At 41.4% G+C, this 25260-nt stretch overlaps 1 protein-coding gene across 2 annotated transcripts; it reads right to left on the bottom strand.

The window, feature by feature from the left end:
- Positions 1 to 2866: 2866 nt before the first annotated feature.
- trak1b (trafficking protein, kinesin binding 1b) lies at positions 2867 to 24873 on the bottom strand. Of its 2 annotated transcripts, none has more exons than XM_079655018.1 (18): positions 24704 to 24873; positions 23705 to 23899; positions 19767 to 19843; positions 18786 to 18902; positions 17195 to 17295; positions 17014 to 17107; positions 16862 to 16940; positions 16380 to 16510; positions 14846 to 14920; positions 14616 to 14753; positions 14308 to 14384; positions 12314 to 12559; positions 10788 to 11068; positions 8384 to 8502; positions 7882 to 8098; positions 6924 to 7029; positions 6173 to 6298; positions 2867 to 5725 (listed from the first exon to the last, which is right to left on the bottom strand). In XM_079655018.1, exons 3-18 carry the CDS (start codon positions 19815 to 19817, stop codon positions 5140 to 5142), a joined length of 2544 nt encoding a protein of 847 aa, XP_079511144.1. In that variant the 5' UTR covers positions 19818 to 19843; positions 23705 to 23899; positions 24704 to 24873; the 3' UTR covers positions 2867 to 5139. The 2 variants fall into 2 exon arrangements, with proteins under 2 accessions (XP_079511144.1, XP_079511145.1); XM_079655019.1 differs by having other exon boundaries at positions 10788 to 11065.
- Positions 24874 to 25260: the final 387 nt, after the last annotated feature.

The following is a 25260-nucleotide window of genomic DNA, read 5'->3' as shown; positions in this document are numbered from 1 at the left end:
TTCTCGTATGGGAGAGGGGTGGAGGTGAATTGTGATGAAGCGTCCCATTTCCCCTCTCCTTAGTGAGACGTCTTTGCGTGAGGTGCAGACAGAGAGGGATCGATGGACAAAGTTAATGGATGCCTTGGGGAAGAGAGAGGACTTTGCCCTGTGTTTTTATGTTTGTTTGTGTGTGATGGGGATTGAAGATTGCCCTTTGCTGAAGGCGCACTTGAATCGGAAACTTGATATTCTTAGAGGGCCGTGGGAATTGACTCAAACTTTTAAAGATCTGACTTTGACTTGAGAGTTAAAGGCTCTGGAAAGGTTTAAAGGCTTCAGAGTGACTGCCAGTAAATGTATCGGGCTCTCTCGGCTGTGTGTGCGTGTGTGCGTGTGTGTGTGTGTGTGGGTGTGTGCGTGCGTGCGTGTGTGTGTGTGCCTGGATGAGACTGACATTTCCACCATCACTGCCACCATTGCCCAAAACCAGCTAAGATGGACTGGCCATGTTATCTGCATGCCTGACTCTCGCCTCCCAAAACAAGTCCTTTATTCCCAGCTTGTTAAAGGGAAACAGGCCCCTGGAGGCCAAAAGAAGAGGTACAAAGATAACATAAAAACAAACCTAAAGAAGTGCCACATAGACCTAAAAGCTTGGGAAGACATGGCAACAGACAGGGCGACCTGGAGAAACCTTGTCCGTGAGGTTGCTGCACTATATAATGATGACCTCTGCCATGCTGCACAAGACAAGCGCAGACTCAGGAAGAAGGAGAGATCAACCACCAAACAGGTCCAACCCAAACCCTCCACCGCTACATTCCCCTGTCCACACTGCACAAGAATAATCGGGTCCAGAGTCGGCCTCTACGCCGACCTGAAGACCCACAAGGACCAAGAAGGAGGACAGTCATACTCGACTACGAGTGACCGCCGATGATGATGGTGTGTCTGTCTGTCTGTCTGTCTGTCTGTCTGTCTGTCTGTCTGTCTGTCTGTCTGTCTGTCTGTCTGTCTGTCTGTCTGTCTGTCTGTCTGTCTGTCTGTCTGTCTGTGTGTGTGTGTGTGTGTGTGCGTGTGTGTGTGTGTGTGTGTGTGTGTGTGTGTGTGTGTGTGTGTGTGTGTGTGTGTGTGTGTGTGTGTGTGTGTGTGTGTGTGTGTGCCAGCAGATGTGAGGATGTGGATAGGTGTGCCAGTGAAAAAAAGGTACAAAGGCGAATGCATGTGCAGCCTAAAACGTGGAGTGATTTGAACACTCAAACATGTATACAAGTGCTCCGGTCCAGTGCTAATGGAAAAAGCCACACACTCATGAAAGGAACATGAGCTCCAAGAGTGTGTCTGTAATGAAGATCCAGCAACGGTGACGAGCAGATGGTCCGAGCTCTTCCTGGATCGTCTATGAAACTGGCTCGATGTACTGTTTTCTTTCTGAATACTGTTTGTCTCCAACTTTCCATTCTTTAACTTCCGATAAGCTTCAGTCAATTCAAAGGCAGTTCACTGGCATCTGAAAAAGGAGAACTTGTGGTAAAAGCAGCACAGTTTCTGTGTTTGATGTTCTGGACTCTGTTCAAATTACTGTATATAGTTTCTTTTTGTATCCATCAACACATAACATAGCATCAAAAGTTTCAAAGCTTTTAATGTAGGAAACTGCACATTTAAGAGACAGTTTTCAACATTTTGAGTACACTTATAGTCCATTCTGTGTGACAAATAGGAACCAGCAACCCAAATCACCACCTGTATACCCTGTTAGAAGGAGACCCTTCATTTATTCAGTTGAAATTCAGTTGTTATTAAACCGGCGACCCTTCGGTTCCCAAGCCAATTCCTTACAGATTGAGCTACTGCCACCCCTAATTTACAATCAACTTATTTGGTTAAATGGTGGCTAAAAAAGAATGTTGCACTGGACTATGTCTTGGTAGTTTATGTTTTGGATGCCTGGCAAACTCCCAGTGACAACAAGGCTCTAGGAAGTTGCTGAAACAGTCAAGAAAAAGCTTTGCCCAAAAGGAAAATGAACCCCTAGATAGAATGACACATTTATGTTGTGCCATTCGTTAATCAAGGGGCCTCGTGGTCTTAAAAGTGCTTTCTGTTCTCGGCTTCCTTACTGTCAAGATGGAGACAAACAAACATGTTGCATCTGGCCTTACTTCAATAAATGATTAAATATCTGGTATGCAATTAATCCGCAAATGCTCCGGTTTAACATGAGATCAACATTTGTCACAGGACAAAATGTGGCCTGTAACAGACTATGTAAGGTTTATTTTTAGCCTGGCCGAATGCCTGGAATTTGGAAATTAAAGATAGTATTCGTGAGGGTAATTAATATCAGGCAGGGCTCTGAGGGTACATCACACACCGCCTTACAGTCTGACCATCTGTGCCCAGAAGAGGATTTGATTTGTACCTGAGGGTGGATGTTGATTTGATCTTGTTATAAATAAGATTAGCAAAATGTTAAGCTCAGAGGACAAATATCCATGGTACAAAACGTCTGTGGCATTCACAAACAGAGCTAATTTCTTCTAATTGGACTCCCCAGCGGCCTCGAGTGGCATTTGTTCATTATTGCTCACCTCTCGTTCACCCTGTAACAAATAGAGGTTTAATAAGCAGCCGTCATCCTATCCCTCATAGCACCAAGAGATACAGATGGTGAAAGGGTAATGGATTATGACTGCGCCAATGTGGACAGACGGAAAAACTCAACATATATTTCACAAAATGTTTGTCTTTCTGTTTTCTGAGTTATTCATGAGCACCATCTGCTGGATGAGGCTAAATAAGGACTTCCTGTCTGGGACTGTCGTGTCTTGAATGAGTCACAATAACATGTGGAGGGTAAAAAACACACAGAATCATGCTATTAACTTAAATTTGATAACTGTATTTGTATTTGGAAAAAAAAAGCCTCATTACATGTACACCGCATTACTTACAGTGATGTGTGGTTCGTGTTTATGCACTACACATATCTTTATGAGTGTGTCAGTACCGACAGTTTAGTGACAATAAACAGTATTTACAGTGAGCACACGTGAGAAAACACTTTAAAAAAAAGAAAAATAGGTTATATTCATAGGATCTTTTTAAATAAATAAACACAATGGCTGTAACAGCTCTTTCACACCCTCATGAGGAACATAAATGATCAAAAACAGATGGTACTCGAGGCACTATATTGCTTCATTTGACAGATAGCTTTTCACCCAGACGTCTGATTGGCCACTTCCCTCGTCCCTCTCTTTCTGTCCTCTTTGAGATCTGCGGCTTCATGTATCGACCCGTCCCCTTCAGTGGAAGCACCATGGACCAAGGACCATCAACTTCCACTGTCTAACGGCCAATTAGGAAACTAAAGCAAAGTATCTTTATACTGGCATATAATCTATTTAATGATTGGTTGAAAGTGACTTGTCAGACTCACACTTAATCACTTCAGAAGGGATTTAGGAGGGGAGGGAATAGAGCCAGTGGTGGCAAAAAGTATCCAGATCCTTCACTCAAGTAAGGGTACCAACTTAAAAATGGTACTTAAGTATTTAAAGGGGTCCTTCTGCTAATTTTCAGGTTCATATTTGTATTTAGTGCCTCTACTTTGACATGTTTCCATGCTCAAATGTTTCTTTTTCTCATTCTCACACCTCTTTTCACCCTCTGTCTGAAACCAGAGCCCAGTCTGCTCTGATTGGTTAGCTGGTTGGCTCTGTTGTGATTGGTCAACCGCTTAGAGATGTCCCAAGCCCCTAACCTATCACATACAATGTGTTGGAGCGCTAGCCAATAGAAGTGCAAGTGTTACATAATGATGTCATTATCTCCCAGAAGTAAATTGAGGAGTCCCATGGAGGTGTTTCAGGCGGGGGTGGGGTTCCTCTGGAGGGAACGCAGGGACTTTGCAGACCATTTACATGCACAAAAACATATACAACACACTACAGGAAAGGGAAATCCCCAAAAAGCATAATAGGACCTCTTTAAATAAAAGCACTTAAAGTGTTGAGAGTAAAAGTGCTAATTGCAGAAGATCTCCATATCAAAAATAAATAAAAATAATTAAAAGGAAAAGCAGCAACTCTTCAAATTTGCGAAGCCAGAACCATTAAATGTATTTAAGCATAAAATGACTGATCTGAATCAGGCAGTTGTTTTTTTGGTCAACCCACTAATCGTTTCAGGTAATACGATATGTTGTTCAATATTTTGTTCTTCATATGTTCCTTACGTAAAATTCTTAACTTAAAAGTAAAGTGACGAGTCATAAGATATCGGTGGCAAAAAAAAAAAATTCAAGTAAAGTCAAGGTACCTCAAATTAGTACTTGAGTAAATGTTCTTAGATACAGTCCACCACTGGAAAAAATAAGGGTGACATATTTTCATGAGTTTTGGTGTAAAGTTTTGAATAATTTATAAATTATTGATCTCAATCCAACAGTAGAGAACAAGAAAGGCATGGTTTAGTGCTACAGAGATGACAACGAGCCAACTAGTGTGATGGCACATTTAACAGAGTGCACCTCAGTGTGTGTGTGTGTGTGTGTGTGTGTGTGTGTGTGTGTGTGTGTGTGTGTGTGTGTGTGTGTGTGTGTGTGTGTGTGTGTGTGTGTGTGTGTGTGTGTGTGTGTGTGTGTGTGTGTGTGTGGTGTGTTCGTGTGTGTGTTCATGTGTAGGACTTTGTGGATGTGTTTCAGAAAAAGGTGAGAGTGGGAGTACTACATCTAGCCAGCAGAGTCAGTATCCAAAGCAGGGATGTGAGCTGAAAGCAGTTGGAGATATCTCAATAAAAATCAGATTTTGAAGGGTCATTTCACCCAATTACATAACATTTAGTTTCATAAAATTAATTCATATGCCCACATTTTTATATATCTGTGTCAAAATGTACAAATATCGGAATCGTTTCTGGGATGATAACCCAAAACTATCTTTTTTTTTTTTCCAATAATATTGTTTGGGGAATTTTGGTTTTTTGCTTTTAATTAAAGCATGGGCCACCACCTTAAAGCATTTTAAGAGTGGAAAGTGTCAGTGTGGAACCAGAAGTGATTAAAAAGAGTTTTTGTTGCCGAACAGTATGATCAGTGTCAGTCATTTTCAGTCAGTTTCCAGCCACCCTAAAGCCCAGCAGCAGTCCAGACTACTCCTGAGGTCCTGGGCCTTTCATAGCCATACCGGCCCCCACCATGGCTGGATTCCTCCTCATCCCATCGGGTCCAAAGGGGGAGCCGGACCGCCGGAGCCCGCCCAGAGGCCCCAGGATGGGCCCGGGACTCATGGTTCTCCCCCCTGGAGCTCCGGCCACACCCAACCTCTTCACTTTGTCCAGCAGGTTGAGGTTGTGTACGTTCACGCTAACGTCCGTCTGGCTCTCGCAGTCCCTCCCTCTCTGCCGGCCCCTCATCCTCCCCGTCACCTCCTTCAGGATGGAGCGGGCCGGTCTGGAGGTGAGGAAGTTGTCGTAGGAAGGGCTTTTCAAGTTGAAGCCAGCGGACGTCGGCACGGCTGAATCTCCCGGTCCCGTGGGGGAGTTTGGAAGCGTGGAGGGGCGCAGGGGGTCGGGGTTGGGGGTTCTGTTAGGGGTGATGGAGGTGCTGAATAGGACCCCCCCGTTGCCCTGGCCGTACTCCAGGCCCTGGCTCTGGTGATACATGGCTGCTGAGATCCCTCGCTCCTGCAGGAGGCGCACCAGCCCCAGGGAGGTGCTGGTGGTACGTGTCGCATCTCTGCACAGACAATGAGAGTTAATATTACTGACTAGGTGCTGAATTATTGAGAAAAAAGTGAAATTAAAAAAAGGTATGTTGATCCTAGGAATGCATAGAAATAATAAATGTTATTTACTAAAGTTTGTACTTTTAAAAAGGTACTCAGACACTTCATCATATACAGGGTAAACTAATCAAACGGTTCAGAGAAAATACATTCTGATTAGTTATTTATACATTAGTGCAGTTTTTTTTACAAAAACAAGTCTTGTCTTGGAAACTAAGACCAAACTAATTGTGATATGCAGTAAAGTGATTTTAAAAATGTACTTTAAGTTTCTTGAATTTACAATCCATCATGAACAAAGCAAATACAGTTTTGTTTTTACAGTAGCAACAAGAAAACATATATTTTAAGAAAACAGCTAAAAAATGAAGTTATTTTCTGTTGTTTTTAAACCGTGCCTGAGGTTGGTGGAGGATTCGGACGGCATGAGGCTGAGCCTACGGGGGGTGCAGGGCGTCACAGCAGGGGTCCCCAACAGAGAGCTGGTCATCACACAGGAGGACGACGAGGGGACAGGGTTCAGACTGGAAGTAAAGCAAACAAAGAGATTTAGAAACATTAAGAAAGGATACTTCTTGCTGATTTGAGCAATAGAAGTTCCACCGTTATTATATCTCATCATTGTACCCCCACGTTTGGGATGTTGCTTCTTCGAACCACAAGCACCTGCATGTATTATTTAGCACCTTACTGTATTGAGGAAGCGAATAGTGTTACTTTTTTACGATTCTATCTAAGTGACTGTGGTTCAGATATTTATTTGTCCTGTTGGATAAAGTCCAATTCAGACTGAGTGCACACTTAGCGCTCTGCAGGAACATTCATAAGATGCATTATATAATTAAACTGTTTATTACTATATATGAAATGTAATATAAAACACATTTTGGCTGCTTTTTAAAAGCTCAAAACAGAGGAGTTTGTATTCTTAAGAGGCAAATACTTGACAGCTCTTATAAAAACACATGATTTGATTAGGACTTCTGCAATAATGCTTATGTTTGTAAATAGTTGCTTTTAGCGGTGTAGCTTACTTTGGCAGTAAAGAAGGAAAACTGGCAGATCTAAGAGAAACTTTAAGAAGTAGAAGTGCTACAAAAGGTTAGCTTTTATCGTGCGTTTTAAAGCAGCATTACTTCTGTTTCTTACCTGGGTGTGACCCGGGTCAGCTCATCCGTCGGGTGGAGGATCCGACAGGTAGTGAAGGTGTAGGTGGAGCTGGTGTGGGCCATGCATTTACCTGGGTAGTATGCAGCTGCAAATCACACAGACACAGACAGTAGTATTTTAAATTCACTGTACAGTATTTCATTTTACATTCTGTTCTTGTTCATCTTATTCTATTTACATGTAGACTCCTGCATTTACTTGGTCTCTTCTAAAAGTGATGTTCAACCACTGTGTGCCGTGGGAAACTGTCCAAATTAACTTAATTGGTTCAAAAATACAATTATTGAGTTGCTGCAAATGAAATCCAACAGTGTCAGGGTGCCAAGCTAGCTTAAACGTCATCTCCAAACGAAACACCCGTCACTTGGAAACAAGAACACGGACTATTTGGTTCGTCTGCGTTAACAGGTTACTGTGAGGAGAAAAAACACAAAGACAGAGCTTTAAAATCTAGCTACTGAGACTTGTCATTAAATAATCAATATATAAATGCTGCATTATGCTACGATGGGTCATTTAGTAACTCATTTGGTGTTTGCAGTACCGTGGGATTTTTTTCATGTAGAAAATGTACTGCGGCTCAAAAAAGGTTGAAAAACACTGTCGTACAAACTTCTATAAATATATATATATATCCTTACATGTATATCGTTCATTTTCTCCTACATTACTTGCACATTGGTCTTTTACGTTTTTATTTCTACTCGGTTTCTTCTTGCACAATTGATATTGTTTTTTAAGTTTTTTTTAATGTTTTATGTCTTATATATATTTATATTTATATTGAATTGCTGGTAGTCTGAGATTTAGGATTTTCCTCACCATTAACAACACTGTGGGTACTTTGCATTAACAACAAAGCCTTTGAACAAAAAATAAAAAGACCCATATTAAACCCCATGATATTGCATGTGATAAATATCCAGTATGTCCTCACCCAAGGCATCTAAGTTGCTGAGATGTGGAGACGGTGATGTGGAGGGGGGTGAAGGTGGAGTGAGGATGGGGGTGGGAAGCTGCCCGATGCTGGTGGCCGCGGTGATGGAGGTGGAGGTGAGGGGCACGGCGGACGAGGCAGAGGCGGAGGAGGTAGGAAGATTCTGGAAGTACTGCTCTCCTGGCTCTTCCTCCTCAAAGCCCCCCCACGGATAAACCTGGAGATACACAGCGGGGCACAGAGAGGAAATCAATACAGAGGCATGCACGCAAGATATTAAGTCATGAATACTGTATATGACTCAGAAATCTAGTACACACACACACACACACACACACACACACACACACACACACACACACACACACACACACACACACACACACACACACACACACACACACACACACACACACACACACACACACACACACACACACACACACACACACACACACACACACACACACACACACACACACACACACACACACACACAGACCTGCTCAAGCTCCAGCTCCAGGGGTCTGTATCCTTTCGGCACGACCCCCGGCCGGGCGTCCAGGATCACCCCGAGGTGAGGCTGCGCTAACTGCTGCCAGTGGTGCAGCGTGGCCGAGCCTGGAGGAGAGACACAAACACAGCTGTATGTTTGCAAAGTCTTCACACACACACACACACACACACACACACACACACACACACACACACACACACACACACACACACACACACACACACACACACACACACACACACACACACACACACACACACACACACACACACACACACACACACACACACACACACACACACACACACACACACACACAATATATGACTTATAGAAATAGGAAACTGAATATTAGCATAATAGGGCCCCTTTAATACTTGATGTGCAATTATTTTACCGTCAGTCATATAATACTATTGATATAATGAAAAGTCACAATACCTTACTGCCGCCTATAGGATTAAGTATATATATATGATGAGTGTGTGAACAAAAAAAAAATCTATATCCAGGTAAAAGTCTCATTGAGATTAAACTCTTTTTTTCAAGAGCGACCTGAACAAGAGGAATGCATGAACAAAGTTACAACAGATAAACACAAAACAACACAGGCAGACGAATACAGCTGTCGTAAAACACAAATGAAATGGCACATTAACCAGTCAATATGCAAATAAAATGTGTTTTGTGATTGGCGCAAGGACAAATTGATAATTACTCTGCTGTTATAAAATAGATATCGTAAACATACCACAATAAGTGCTAGGATAAGGGCTTTTTGACTTTACCTTTTTCTAATAAGCGTATCAATGGAGAAGAATGTCATAGATCAGAATGACAAACAAAGATGGTAAGAAAACTAAAATATGATGAAGAGGAGAGGAATAAAATGAAATGGAGGAGAAATCAGATGAGAGAAGGTTTTTATTAGTCAGCCATGTGAATTTGAAACAGAGAGAGGAAGCAGTGACAGAATGAGCAAAGGAAGTTGTAAATAAATATTAAATGGAAAAGAAACACAAAGAAAGAGAAACACATAAAGAATAAATGGGATGATGTGAACACAAATAACAAATGGATGTAAACAGAAGCAAACGACAAAGTTGAAATACATGTATCATGGATTGTTTGCTATGGTTAGAATATGCTTATAAAATGAAGTTTGAATTATTACCAGCAGAGGGCAGCAAAGGCAAACAGACTGAATCACACGGGGATAATACAACGCTGCTGTGACTGGATTTAAACTTGAGCGTTACACTTTGGGCTTTTCAATGATGTTACATATGGCACTCTCCAAAATGAAGCAAAAAGTGTACCTTAATACTAAAGTCAGTTTAAAACCCTTAAATGGTTATAGTATCCTGGGGGGATACAGTCATTTCATAGGCTACGTGTGCAATGTAACACTGGTGTTACATGGGTGCAATATGGGTCTAATACAAAAGTAATTTAGGTCTAATAAAAGTTTAACATGGGTGTAATAACAGTGTAATAACAGTGTAATAACAGTCTAATTAAAGTGTAAAGTGGGTAAAAGAAGGGTGAAATATGGGTGCAATGTGGAAAATAGCTTTCAATTAATTTCCCCGAATATTTACATGTGATCGAACCGAAGGGTTAAACATAAAAACGTATTGACTTATAACCAATTGCGCGTGCAGAGGATGTTAGAGAGGCAGGGGCCCAAATTCATAGAAGCAAAATACTTGTCATATTATTTTAATGTTGTTATTGTTCAATGTGGAGCCAATACATATTTCTTTTGTAATAATGGGTAGATTAGTAGTTTAAAAACTGCTTCATATAATAAAACATATCATGTCTTTTTATATGTGAAAATGAGATAGTACCTATGAATGTTGAACAAATGTAATGAAAAATGTGTGTGTGTGTGTGTGTGTGTGTGTGTGTGTGTGTGTCTGTGTGTGTGTGTGTGTGTGTGTGTGTGTGTGTGTGTGTGTGTGTGTGTGTGTGTGTGTGTGTGTGTGTGTGTGTGTGTGTGTGTGTGTGTGTGTGTGTGTGTGTGTGTGTGTCTACAGCCACCCCCTGGGCTGCGTGTCTTTGTAGTAACTGTGTGGAGACGCGAAGCTGCCGGACTTGTGACGGTGCATCAGAGACCAGAAAGAGTTGAAGAGCATGAGCGGCAGAGGCCTCTCCTTCGCTGCCTTCCCCTTCCTGCTGCCGGCTCGGTCTTTAGCCCACCTCCTCCCTCTGTCCCTCTCTATCCCAGCTCTGGTCTTCCTGACCCACCCCCATCCTCTCTCCCTCTCCCCTTCCATCCCCAAACTTCTCTTGCTGCCTTTCTTTGTCCCGATCACTTTCTGTTTGTCTCCTTCCCGCTTCCTCCCCGCCTTGCAGCTCGGCTGGTTCTCCCTCTCTCCCTCACCTTCGAGCGGTTTGACGATCTGGAGTTTGTCGGGGAGGTAGGGCCCCCGAGTAGTCCAAAGGTGGAGGTTCCCGAGGGACATGATGCTTTCCGAGGGGGTCATCCCACTCTCCTGGCCCATGGCGTCGTGTAGACCTTCGTTTCCTCCTCGTTTCCGAACCCTCTCCTCTTCAAAGAAGCGCCTCTCGCTCAGGTTGTTTTGTCGACGCAGAGAAAGGCGGCGCAGGGCGAGACGAAGGTCCTCCGCTCCGGCTGCCTTCTTCTCTCGACCCTCTGAGCTGCTGCCAGAGAGAAACAGAAACCAATGTTACTCAATTACATCATTAGAGACTCTTCCCAGCCCAACCGTGCATTGTTTATCCCCCTACTGTACGTGGCACTCGCTCTGGGACACGCTACCGCAGCCTCCCGGGTAGGACCAACAGGACCACGCACAGCTTCTTCCCTTCAGCAGCCAGACAGCTGTCAATGAACTCCACACTGTCCCACACTGCCTAGTGTCGTTGTGTGCTGTGCTGAAGCGCATTGATCCTTATACTGTATTTACGCTCAGTGTATTTATTCTTATTTATACATTTTACATCTATTTACCTTTATTTGTATCATTTATTTTGTTCAGACGGCTGATTGAAGTGTTTATAACTGACTGTTTGCACTCTGGTTAGACCCTCCTAATTAAGTTTACTCTGCTTGCTTAATGTAATGAAAATAAAGTAATCTAATCTAATCAATTAATGAGGATACATTTCATGTGTCATTCCGTTGAGGCACATCTAGTTTTCCACAAATGGAGCAGAGCCTGCGAGCTAGTTCATTCAATCAACTCGGGCACAAATTAGGCATACACACGAGGATATAACTCTCATACAACCAACCAAACACATCCTGCTACACGTGGGATGAGTATAGGCTATACAGTAAGTGAGTTGTCTGAGTGAACCAACATTTGAATAATCCTCAATCCTCATTTTAAGGATCCCTGAGAGGAGAGTCAGGGAAACAGGTGAATATTTTTGGTGTTGTTGTTAAGTGTTGTTCTTGTTGTAACTCATTTGCACTACTAACCCATGTTCTGAATTGGAGGAAATGCATTCATCTTGTCTTTTAAATTCAAATGCACTTAGATTCTTGTGGCTTGAAATGAGTATTACAAAGAAAGACAAAGAAAACATCTCCCAAAAAGTTTTTTTCAACTATATTTACAGCAACAAAAAGAAACTTAGAAAAATGTGATTGCAAGTCTCGTTCTTTAACCTGGCAAAAAAAGAAAAGTTCATTTGTTGCCCAGATATAAAAATAATCTTAAATAACTGAAAACCAACATCGGCCACTTTTTAAAAATTCCTTTTCTAAAACACAGAACAGTAAACAAACAAGGTTAGACATAGTAAATAAAACATTCCCTCTTGCCTCTTATGCATCACATAAATTAACAACTCCCCTTTTTGCTGATGCCGATGTCTAAATGTCCTCAAAATCATCTTCCTCTCTAATGTATTAACTGCATGAGCCCTGCTCCCCCTCACCTGTCCTGATTGGCTGCCTTCTCCATCAGGATGCTCTGCGTTCGGTTGTCGAGGGCGACGCTGTCTCCGCTGACGTCTCCACCGTACATGCTGCTGTACGGCGTGGAGAGGCCGCTGGACTGTGGAGACGTGCGGGCCGACAGAGACTGGTTGGACCCCGGGATGTTGCTGGTCGGAGTCAGAGAGCGCTGACGGACCGTCTGGTTCACGTTCTTCACCGTCTCAAACACACGCCTCCGGTGGACTCTGAACACAACCCAACACACGAGAATTAGCCAATACTGGGTGCATTTAGTGAAGGGTTGCTGTTTGAATGTGTGCAAGCTTTTACTCTTATGCTGCATTCATGTGATATGAGAGTAATCCAGAAAATGTACTTCTCCAATGGGAAAATGTACATTAAAGGTCTCCTATCATGCTATTCTTAGGTATATATTATGGGTCTCAGATACAAATATATAAAAAACATGTCTATGATGTGTGGAGAATTAGCCAATAATGGGGGCATTAACATAAGATAAGATAAGATAGGACTTTATTTATCCAGAAGTAAATTGTTGTGCCAGAGTTACAAAGATACAATAAACACAGCAGCATAATAATAAAACTGTACCCTAACGGTGAAGTAAAAAGAGTAATTAAATATCTACAGGAAACAGACGGTAACATAATTAATGTAAATATGAACAGTATTTAGTAGTGCAAAAAAACGTAGTGGCAGCTATGTAATTGCAGGTTATTATAGAACATTATTAATAATAATGATATTGCACATGTTGTATAGCAGAGTGTTTTGTAATGATGGTAATGGTATTTATATTACACATAGTGTTGGTGTGGAAGTTCTCAGTTCCCTCTACTGTTATAGAGCTTGATGGCCACTGGGAGGGAAGACCTCCTGTGAGGCTCCGTGGTGGTTTTCGGTGGTCTCAGTCTACAGCTGAAAATGCTCCGGTAGGAAACCAGTGTGGCAAGCATTTAGTGAAGGGTTAGTGTGTGTATGTGTGGCAAGCTTTTACTCTTATGCTGCATTCATGTGATATGAAAATAACCCCCAGAAATGACTTTGCCAATTGGAAAATGTACATTAAAACCCCTTGAAGTCGGTGAACACTTTGGTAGTTGAGTTAACCTCATATTACGCAAAACAAAAATGGTAAATGTTCTGCAAATGCCAAGAAACGTTTAATTAACTCATGTAAAGCATATACAGTTTGTGCTCATATGTTTGTATGTTTCTGTCCATGTTGAAGACTTTTATTAGTTAGAAATTCATTTTATTAGCATTAACTCCGAAAACGAGCCAGGTTAGGCAATATTTGAGTGGTTTTAGGGAATATTCTGATGCAGCAACAGGAGCGAGACACAATCACTAATATAAACAATATTAACAGCTACCAACATGATGTTTAAACACTCTCTGCAATATAATACAACACATCTTCTTTGAGGCGTCCATGTTGTTTCCGTATTACAGCTTAAAGCTCACATGACTTCCTAATTATATTTATGTAAAGCTTGTTTTGTCTAAAATACATCCAGAGGTTACAGCAGATTACCCACTGTTTAAATTGCAATTTTAATTCTCCAAAACATATTTTTGAAAAGTTAAACATCCTGGAAAAGGCTACCTGATCACTTGAAATCTTCACCACTTTTAAGAGAGCTACCAAACCCTGGTTGATTCAGCAAAGAACCTGTCCTCAGATCTGGCTTTTAAATGTAATGTTCAAAATGTGTTTGTGATTGGATCGCAATCTATTCTGTAAAACGTCACTATTTAAATCTTCTTGCTTCATAAAACTCCTTTTAGTTAGTGACAGCTGTTGCAAACTAGCATTAGCTATACACACAATGATAGCAGATCAAATTGCCTATGTTTATGTATGTATGTTGCAGTTGTCCATACCAAGTTCACGATGAATAAAAGCAAATAAAAATAACAAATGGGAACATCTGAGGAGCTCATGAATGCAGCATTAGTCCATACGTACTTCTGTTCCTCGCACTCGGGGTCATCCATACTCAACTCCTTCCTCATCGTTCCCTCGATCTCTGCTGCCAGAGAATCCTGAAACACAAACAGTCCATGTGAACAATTGGACAACAATCAATGACACACACACACACACACACACACACACACACACACACACACACACACACACACACACACACACACACACACACACACACACACACACACACACACACACACACACACACACACACACACACACACACACACACACACACACACACACACACACACACACACACACACACACACACACACACACACCATCGGGTAGAGTCCCAGAGGATGGCAGCGGCGAGGCGTTCCTTCAGGGAAGTTCCTGTTCCTCAGGTTCTTCAGCTCCTCCTGAGCTTCATGCAGCATCTCGATACACTCCAGGTACTTCTCATCCAACTCCTGGAGCTGTTAGCAGCAGACGTTCAAATTATCTTATTGATGTCAATTTGTGGTGTTTGACCTTGGCAAGCGAGAAATTGTATTTTTGTGGAAGTTACCTCCAGTGTGAGCTGCCTTTGGGCATCTTTAGCTGCCACCAGGTGTTGGGAAAGCTCCTCATTCTCCACTGCAAACTAGAAACACACAGGTAGGTTTAAATAAGCTAAATAGCCATCATATTAGATTAGATTAGATTAGATTCCTTTATTGTCACTACACAGAGTACAGAGAAATTCCAAGCATTCCCGATGGTGCAATCACAGTGTTACGGCCTCCGCCTTCTATCCGCTCATTAACCTGTCTGTGAGCTGTGTGTGTTATTTCTATATGAGCTGTGCCGTTGCCCAGACACCATTGGATGCCAGCTTTCTGTCCCTCCCCCGGTAGGCGTGACCGAAGATCTGGATTGGAGCAGGTAGGGCCCGACTCTCCAATCCCCGCACACACCTTCCGGGGACTGTTACAAGAATGTGTGCATCTCAGTTGGTCAACAGAGGTCTGAATCTGTGTCATACGTCTCTCGGTACTCTCAGTGTTAGTTCTGTGTTAGTTCTGTGTGAGTTCTGTTAACAGTGGTTCACTAGGTTGTGTGCATATGTGTGCTTATGTTTATGAATCTGTTTATCTTTAAGTACAACGTAACTGTGGTTAACTTGTACACAGGCTGTGTTTTGTTACGGTCTATTTTCGTTAGCACTATTCCTTTTTCCACTTTAGAAGTGAGGTTCTCTTTTGTTTATGTGTTTGTGTAGTTTTTGTTTAGTTTAGGTATTAACTTGTGAAAGCTCTTATTTAAAGAGTCTACTTTAGTTCCTTTTGTTTGTTATTTAAATCGGTGCCTTTGTGGCCTTTGGTTTTGATTGTGGCTGTTTGTTTGCCTAATTAGTGCAGCTTTCATTAAAACAACTTCCTATTTTACCAAAAACAACTGGTCATATGTTACTTTCCACTTTCCACGAGCCGGGACGTAACAACAAGCTAAAACTTTTTAATATATAACATATAAAGTGACTATAAATTCGACCTATGATACATTCAACAGTACGCTTAAAAAACAATACAACATTACCATACACATACAAGAACAATACGGTCAAGGCAGTACAAAATGTAAACAAGTCAATAAGTAAGTTATTGCACATATTTATCAGTGCAGTTGATAATTACAAAACTAGAAATTACATTAAATTACATTACATGTTACTTGTTAGACGCTTTTATCCAAAGCAACTTACATACTCAATACTGTGGGCAATACCCACAGGAGCAATTTGGGGTGAAGTGTCTCAGGGACACAACGACATGCTGACTGCAGTGGGGTTTGAACCTGTGCTCCCCTGATCCGAACACCAACGCATTACCTCACTACGCCTCCCGGTATGAGGTAGAATAAAATGCATAAAAACATCAGACAGTATAATCATCGTAAATATGATATGCAACTACAACGATGATCACATACATTAATGATGAACCTTTGCATATACAGTATGCTTTGAGTAATGGCTTCCATATTTGTTGACGGATTTAGCTACTCTCTTAAAGTGTTGTGTATCCCCCTCCATGGTTTTATATGAAATCTTGATTACTCACAGTTTTGGTTTTCTTTTGCAGGTCTACTAGCTGAGAGAGCAGGTGTGTGATATCTTCCTGTTGGCGGGAAGCATCTTCAGTCTTACGAGCCAACTCCTCCGCTATGGTGTTGATTTGGAGACTGGACATCCCTGTAGGGCATAACACGAGATCATTTATTTATTTATTGAATCGTTTATTTGGCAGGGACAATGCACAGTAATGAACACTTAAGACATTACACTGTGTGAAGCGTAACTGTGCCAGATTTAGCTTTGAGCTCATTTCCATCTGCAGTCCCTCTCAATAAACAGTGACGTTTTAAGAAGTTTCGACACTAGAGATAGGACGATAAATGAGGATTCAAGCGTTGATTGTCATAAAAACACATTTTCATAATCTGTAAAATGATTAATAACTTCATATAAGTGACTTTAAAAATATCTAGCTCCATTATATCGTATAACAAAAAGAGAAAAGTCAGATAAAGACTCAACACTCACGGAGCTCTTTCACACAGTCGTTGACAAGCTGCTGCTCCTTTTCTTCATATATTTCTGTCTCCGATTTCAGATGGTTTGCCTGTGTGCAAATACATATTAGCTTCTCTCTAAAATCCCATATTTCTTAAAACTGTGTTGATGTGTGGAGATACCTCTGAGCGCAGAGAGAGGTTCTCCTCTTCCAGTTCTTTGAGTTTCCTCTGCAGCGTGCCCCCCGGAGCCATTTCCACTTTACTTCTTTTACCCCTTTGGACAGAAGAGTACATATTAGACTTACACTTTCACATCGCTAGTATTGACAGATGGGAGGAATAAAAGAAAGTAAGTGCTAACGTTGGGGAGCTGCTGGACTCGTCCTCGCTCTCCTCGACGGAGTTGGTGTAAAACTGCAGCAGCTCGTCCTTCAGGTTCAGCTCATGGTGCAGCTGAGCCACCTGGAGAGGAGCCGTAATGTTCAACACTCGAGTATATCTCCAGAGATGGCAAAAGTACACACATCCTTTACTCAAGTAGAAGTTTAAAAATACTCTGGTAAAAGTAGAAGTACTGACTAAACTTCTTTACTCAAGTAAAAGTAAAGAGGGCTTTGAAATGTACTTTAGTAAAAAGTACCCATAACTAGTACCTGACCTCCCTTTATATTAATAGAACAATAATGTAATTGTTAGCTAATGAATGTTTCCACGCTGAACAACAGCAACATGACAACGTTTTCATTGGTCCCTCTTCTTTAGAGAAGACCAGGAAATGATGGATACACGGATCGTGTTCAAATCAATAGGCACGCAATGACTCTAAATAATAAGGATCACGCCACCAAACACACATTCAGACTAAAGGAACCAGCCTGTTTGGAAAATGTAAGAAGTAGAGAGTACAGGTATTTGTGTTCAAAATGTAAGAAGTAAAAGTACAGGTATTTGTGTTCAAAATGTAAGAAGTAGAAAGTACAGGTATTTGTGTTCAAAATGTAAGAAGTAAAAGTAAAAAGTCGTGGAGTAAAGTACTGATACCAGAAAATCTTAAGTACAGTAATGAAGTATTTGTACTCCACTACTTCCCACCTCCCAACTCTATCTTACTTTAATGTTCTGTATTCATGCATGCATGTGCTGTGGGTTCATCTTCTTGTACTGTACTTCATATGTAATCTCACATCAAAATCATTGTTCTTCTTAAAGAGATACAGTGGTTCAGATGTGAAATAGAAGTCAGCAATCAAAAAACACATTTTAGTAAGTAAAAAAAGGGGCTAAAATAAAAAATAAAAATATCAGTTTATGTGTGCCCTATATTTCCAGCCCTTTTAGACAAGTAACTGAAGCTGTTAAATGAATATGTTCTTTTCAAAGCCGAAAGATATTTTGGACAAAAAAAGTGATTTTGGCTTGCAGAACAATGTATTTACTGATCTACGCTGCCTCAATGGTTTCAATGGTTTGTATAATTGTATAATGTATAGTGTATAATAACATGTAATGTATAATAGTGAACATTTGGTTGATACAAACCACTCTTTAAAAACAACAAAGTCACACAATAACACAAACCAACACAGACCAGCAACAGATCAGAAATCAGGTCGAAAAGGGCCGAATGAATGCAGTGTGAAACATTTTCAAAATATAGCGTACACTTGAATTTTTTTGATTGCTTTTTGAAACTTGAGCCTAACCACCCATAAATACAGGTGAGTAGCTTTCAGTGTGTGTGTGTGTGTGTGTGCGTGTGTGTGTGTGTGTGTGCCTGTGCGTGTGTGTGTGTGTGCGTGTGTGTGTGTGTGTGTGTGTGTGTGTGTGTGTGTGTGTGTGTGTGTGTGTGTGTGTGTGTGTGTGTGTGTGTGTGTGTGTGTGTGTGTGTGTGTGTGTGTGTGTGTGTGTGTGTGTGTGTGTGTGTGTGTGTGTGTGTGTGTGTGTGAGCAGACCTCTTCTGTGATCTGTCCCACTTGCTCCTCCAGATAGACATTCTGCTCGGTCAGAGTTCTGTTTTTCTTAAGAAGCGATTGACCGATTCTTGCAGCCAGCTCCAAGTCTCTCTCTTTCTGTTGGTTGAAGATAAATCGTTATTATAGCATCAATGCCCCAAAGTCCTGCAATACAACATTATGAAACTACATTTGTTCTTGTTAGTGTCCTGTGGGGGTGGAGAGTCAACCACTGTTGGCAAGGCCGGATTAACCATATGGGCAACCTGGGCAAATGCCCAGGGGCCCTTGAGCAAAGAGGGCCCTCAGTGACAAGATTTTAAAAAAAATTTAAAAAAAAAAATTCGGGCACAACCTCACTCATCATACATTGTTTTAAATGACACTCACCCTTCACCATAAATAACACAGATTTTCTATAAGGTCAAATTAATATATTTTCTAAACCGTCTCTGTACTGTAGATCTCACTATGTATGCGCTCAACTTTATTACTACGCGGCGGCGGTGTATAGCCGAATCACAGCCCCACCCTCACTCATGTCACATTTTGTGGACTGGCCATCGGGAATACCGGGAGTTTTCCCAGTACGCCGGTGCTGTGCGTGGGCCGGAGGGCCGCTCGGATTTGAAAGAAAATACAATATGCCGCGCATTAAGTGGGCCTGTCTGTCAATTAAACCCCGGGCCACTTTTCTCCCCCCAGTCCGCCACTGGTTTGGGGGGGGGGGGGGGCCATGAGCGCTCAGTGCCCAGGGGCCCCTGCAGGTACTAATCCGACCTTAACTGTTGGTACTTTTAGAGCAGAATGAACTCACTGCTTTCGGTATTTTGCAAATTATTCGATCATAGTTATCTAGAAACTGTTTATACAATTTGGGTGAACTACGGTGCAAAACCTCTCCGTTGTTTAGGCTTATTATAAATCCCTGGCGCAGCTTTGAATTACACTTATAAATTGTGCAATAACAGGCCGTCTCACCTCCTCCAACAGACGAGTGACAGCATCGATGTCATTGTAGGTCTTCGTCATCTGGCCCACTCTGTCTGCACATAGTACTGTGGAAAAGACAAAAAGTTAGAGAGATAAATGGTCAGAATAACACTCAAAACTGCAGGAATATAAGTGAAGAATTCTTCCAATAATTTACTAATACTTATAATATACTATACGTAATCCTCCCAAGTTCTGAAGACTGACAGAAAAGTAGAAATTACCCTCATTATAGTTGAACAAATATAATTTAAATGGGCAGTGTTGGCTATACAGTATGTGTCACTTCCTGCCCCAGAAAGTAGACGACCAGAAGGAAATATAGACAGATATTTATAAATACAGTTAGCATATGTTATCACAGTGTCTTATCAGTAGATTTTCTTTTCTTATAAAAAGGAAATGTAAAATGTTGTATTATCCCTACCAACCTCTCTTTCATCGATTAATGCCTGCATTTGTTTGTCTTAGCAACATTGAAATATTTTATTTATTGAATTTACTTCTTTCATTATATATTGAATTATATAAACTTACATTTTATTATAAACTGCCTTTGTATAATCATTGTCCCTTTATAAATCGTCACTGATTGTAAAATGTATTGCTAATAAAGCCTATTTAATTACATTTAATTACACCAGTGATAATATGCAGAGCTGCATTCAGTCTGAGAGAAAACGCTGAGTCATGCTTAGTTTCTGGATAAAAGAAGTGGGACGTTTGTGTTGATATCACCTTTCATGTTATTTCTTCTGGTGTGGTGGGCATGCAAACACATTACATAAAAAATAAATATATAGTCATCCTTTCAGAAGTGGGGAGGGGGTCATGGTCAGGATGTAACATCTCCATCACCATTGACGTTATGTATGAGAGAGCAGGGCAGAGGATTTGCCTCTGAGCTCTTATCGACTTCAGAGCTGAAATCAATCACATGCGTTGACAAAGTTATTGGATGTACTGTGACGCTTCTGAGTCCTCCTGTTAGTATTACAACCAGAGCAAAACAAATGTAATTGTCGTTTTATTAAAGCACAAATGAGTTTATTGAATGTTCAAAAACGATCTACTCGGTCTCAGTCAGGCACATTAGTGGACTGTAGGGAAATGTGTGTGCGCTCGAGGGCTGATGTGTCAAAACAGAGCAAATTCAAAATCAGTAGGCTTCAGGAAGATTCCTCTTAATGAGAAGAAGAGAAAAGAAGAGACAAGCTGCAGTGTAAAGTTAAGCAGGAATACACAACACTCTTACTAAATGGTGTTTTATTTGTTGCTAAAGATCCGGAAAATCCTGAAATAATCTAAATGTTTTCATGTAATTTGTTTCTGTCATCAAACTAACTTTAACGGACATCTTGCAGTCCAGTCTACTGTGCATTAAACTGAAATCAAAGTACTAGAAATAACATCAAATGCCACCATTCACCAGAAGTACTCAGATTGTTGTTGAATTTAAGTCAAAGCATTACTACACTGTAAATATACTCATTAAAAGTACTGCATTCAAAGTTGTACTTGAGTAAAAGTAAAAAATTATTACCATTGAAAAATAGTACTCTTTATGCAAAGATTATTATAATAATTAATAATTATGATCAATTTGCACTTGGTAAAGGTGAGGTTTGTTTGAACAACTTTAAACACTACTGGGTATCATAACTTTTAATATAATGTGTGCAGATTTTTGTATTAATAACCTAAACACCTAAGATCTGCAATTTAACTGATATCTAAATATATAAAGTAAAAGGAATAGTGAAGTAAAAAGTACAACATTTGCCTACAAAACGTAATGAAGTAAAAATAATTAAGTTGCTTATATTATGTGAAAATACTCAAGTAAAGTACAAATAACTACATGTTCCACTAAAGTCCAGTACTTGAGTAAATGTACACCACTGCCATTCACCAATCTACTTAACCCTGTCTCTAATTTCTCATATGTTCGACATGTACTTCACCTTTCTGCTCCTCCTTATAGTACCAGTCGTAGCATTTATCCCTGGACAATCTCTCCATCCTGCTCTTGTTGTCCATCTCTTCCCTGACCTCCACGATGAAAGAGGAACAACAAGCGGTGATGCATTCACTGCCCTTTCCTACTCTCTCTGCTGCTCAGCTGCTCCACCCTCCGCCCACATGGAGGCGGAGATATGAGAAAGTGTGGTGTGTGTGTGTGTGTGTGTGTGTGTGTGTGTGTGTGTGTGTGTGTGTGTGTGTGTGTGTGTGTGTGTGTGTGTGTGTGTGTGTGTGTGTGTGTGTGTGTGTGTGTGTGTGTGTGTGTGTGTGTGTGTGTGTGTGTGTGTGTGCTCTACAGCCACTGAGTTGGAGGTGAAACGGAAGTAGAAGGGTATAATTCGAGAGGATGAAGGACGGAAGAAACAGCCAATCAGAGATGGCGATGTCGCAGTGCAGACAGAAACTCCCACAATTATTTTCCTACTTCCCTTCATCCCCTCGCTTCCTCTCTCTTCTGCCTCTGGTACATCTATCTGCCTCCAGTGGCTGTTACTATGGTGACCCTCATGCTATAACAAACCCCTGGCACACACACACACACACACACACACACACACACACACACACACACACACACACACACACACACACACACTTTTAATATAGTATATTTTAATATTGTCTGCTTATCTGTATTATTGTGTTGCATTGTTGGAGAAGCCTGTGACCTAAGATTTTCCACGACATAATTACTCTGTAGCTATGTTAGTTTGACAATAAAGAACCTTGAACACACACACACACACACACACACACACACACACACACACACACACACACACACACACACACACACACACACACACACACACACACACACACACACACACACACACACACACACACACACACACACACACACACACACACACACACACTAAATGGTCTGGAAAGGATCAAATCCCCGTGATTTTTCTCTGAAGATTAGCGTAACAGGGCCCCTTTAAAATAATCGAGGAGCACATACTCTACTCAACATTGTTTTTCCTATGAAGTATGGCACCACCTTGTGGAGGGAGGGTATGTTATCAGGTGTATTAAAATAAATCTGCACTATGTATTTGTATTACTATTTTGCTTACATTTGATTTTCCTGCGGATCTCTTGGAAAATCTTGAAAAGTGTCACTTTTGAGACACATTTAAAATCCCCTTTTTGAAATACAAAAACCCGGTAACTTCATCCTTAAGTGCTGTAGAAGCATTCAGAACACATAATAAACAAACAACAAGTATCAATATTAATGGCAAACCTTTTAAAACGGTTTGTTTGAGAAAGCCTCTGAGTGATCTGCTCTCTGAGACAAAGGATAACGCGAGTGGTTATATGGCAGCAAGAGCGCAAAATGACCAGAGGATGTATTGATCGTCCTGAGCCAATAAGCAGAATCATTATCTGTTTTACAAGAATGAAAATTGAACCAAAAATAGAAAGGAGGTATGGCATTAACAAGCCTGTGAGATTACTTCTAAGCAACTCATTTCCTTGGAGAAGTAGAGGGTGGAAACTTTAAAACAAGCTGTAATGACAAGAAAGATGATGCAACTGTAGTAATATCACTGTAAAACTATACCATAATAACCATAGCCCTTATTTAACTTAATGTTAAACGGATAATAGCATGCCCTTACAGTACATTCTTGGTCATTCAAATTAAAAGTGAACTAACCCTAAAGTAGATCATCTTTCCAAGAAGCGATTGAAGGATTAAATACCCAGGTGGTTTAATCCTTCACTTTAAAGCCGTATATTCCAGCATTAACCTCAGAGATGAAAATCCACCAGGTTTAATCTCCAGGTTCCGTCATTTATTACTTTTCTGCAATTCCAACGCCTGGATTTTACTACTAAAAGCTTCACTTCATCAGGAGCACGATGATGATTAAGATGATGTCAAGACTCACAGAAGTATTTGAGGGTCTCTTCGATCTGCTCGGTGGTCAGGTCGATCCTGGTGTCCGGGGCGACCAGCGGCGTGTGCAGCCAGTCATCGTGGTCGTAGCCGTAGACGGTGTCGGCCCTCAGCCGGTACACCGGCAGCTGCTCCTCCAGCAGGCTGATGATCTCGAACTCTGGCAGGTCGGTGCTGTTACACACATCTGCACAGAGAGGACAGGGGGGACAGACCTCAATATAATGCTGCCTGGTGCTGCATGCAGGCCTCTTTAATGTCCTATCTATCATATATTATGTATTAAAGGACTTATTGTAAAACATTTCTTACATAAACCAGTCATAGTCCTAGCCTATTTCCGTCTCCTAATCTTTTGTATGTCTCCTATTGTTTGTATTTCTCCAATTTTTTTGTACGTTTTTTGTAATATTTCTATGTGATAAAAAGGTTATGATCAAATAATAACCAATACAACTGCAGACAATGTGTTGATGAATAGAGGTAATACAAATGTTGCTTCAAGCTGCATTATTTAGTATGCCTTTAACAAAGTACAAACAATTGTCAAATATGTTCATTTAAAATCATGGTTTGCATGTCATTAAAAACATCAAACTTTAGCAGGGAAAAAAAAACTCAGAAAAATACGTAATAGTATAGCATAAATAGTATAAAATGTCTTTCCAGATACTCCATACTCCATAATATAAGCAGAAATCAAGCCTCTGTTTCCTAAACCATAGCACACACTCTCTCATTCGAACACACACACACACACACACACACACACACACACACACACACACACACACACACACACACACACACACACACACACACACACACACACACACACACACACACACACACACACACACACACACACACACACACACACACACACACACACACACACACACAGACACACACACACACACACGCACACAGACACACACACACACACACACACACACACACACACACACACACACACACACACACCACACACCAGTGATGGTCTCTGCGTCCCTGCAGGCGGGGGGCTCCGGCTGCGTGGGGAGCAGGCTGGTCTCGGCCTCGCTCACATACTGCTCCTCGTGTGGGTGCAGCCCGTCAGGATCGGGGTCTGGGTCGGGGTCCAGGTCGGGGGCCGGGGGCAGGGAGGGGGCCGGGGAAGCCAGCTTGGCTCACCTCTCACTGCAGGAGAGAAACAGGGGCCATGGGCCTCAGGAGCTGCAGCTCTAGCAGGTCCACCTGACAGACAGGTACATCAAACCTGGAGGAAGGAGGGATGGAGAGAGGTTTTTAACAGAGACATACATATTGGTGTCGCTGAAACACAAAGTCCACACTAATCAATGCGCCTCTCTCTTTCCTAGATTCTTTAACTTCAAGTGCTGATTCTGCACCTCGCTGAGGAACCACAGCCAATGCACTGCAGACAGAGAGCACTCTTCATCTGTCAGGAAATGAAAAAAGGCACATGGGGTTTAAGAGCAACTCCTGATGAGAGCATGATAAAATGAGTTTACTACTTAACTGATCCATGAACGTTTAGGACTAATG

The sequence above is a fragment of the Notothenia rossii genome (genome assembly GCF_949606895.1).
Source record: "Notothenia rossii genome assembly, chromosome: 10".
NCBI classification, from domain to species: domain Eukaryota; kingdom Metazoa; phylum Chordata; class Actinopteri; order Perciformes; family Nototheniidae; genus Notothenia; species Notothenia rossii.
The sequence above is the reverse complement of the archived record's forward strand: the minus strand, read 5'-3'. Positions and strand labels throughout refer to the sequence as shown.

Bases quoted from the DNA above. Each gene is read 5' to 3' on its own strand.
- trak1b (XM_079655018.1), bottom strand. From the start codon at position 19,817: ATGACGAAGACCTACAATGACATCGATGCTGTCACTCGTCTGTTGGAG. The intron at 8,099-8,383 runs GTCTGTGTGTGT...GTGTATCTCCAG, and splicing joins TGGAGCTGGAGCTTGAGCAG to GTTTATCCGTGGGGGGGCTT. The intron at 7,030-7,881 runs GTGAGGACATAC...TGTGATTTGCAG, and splicing joins CAGCAACTTAGATGCCTTGG to CTGCATACTACCCAGGTAAA.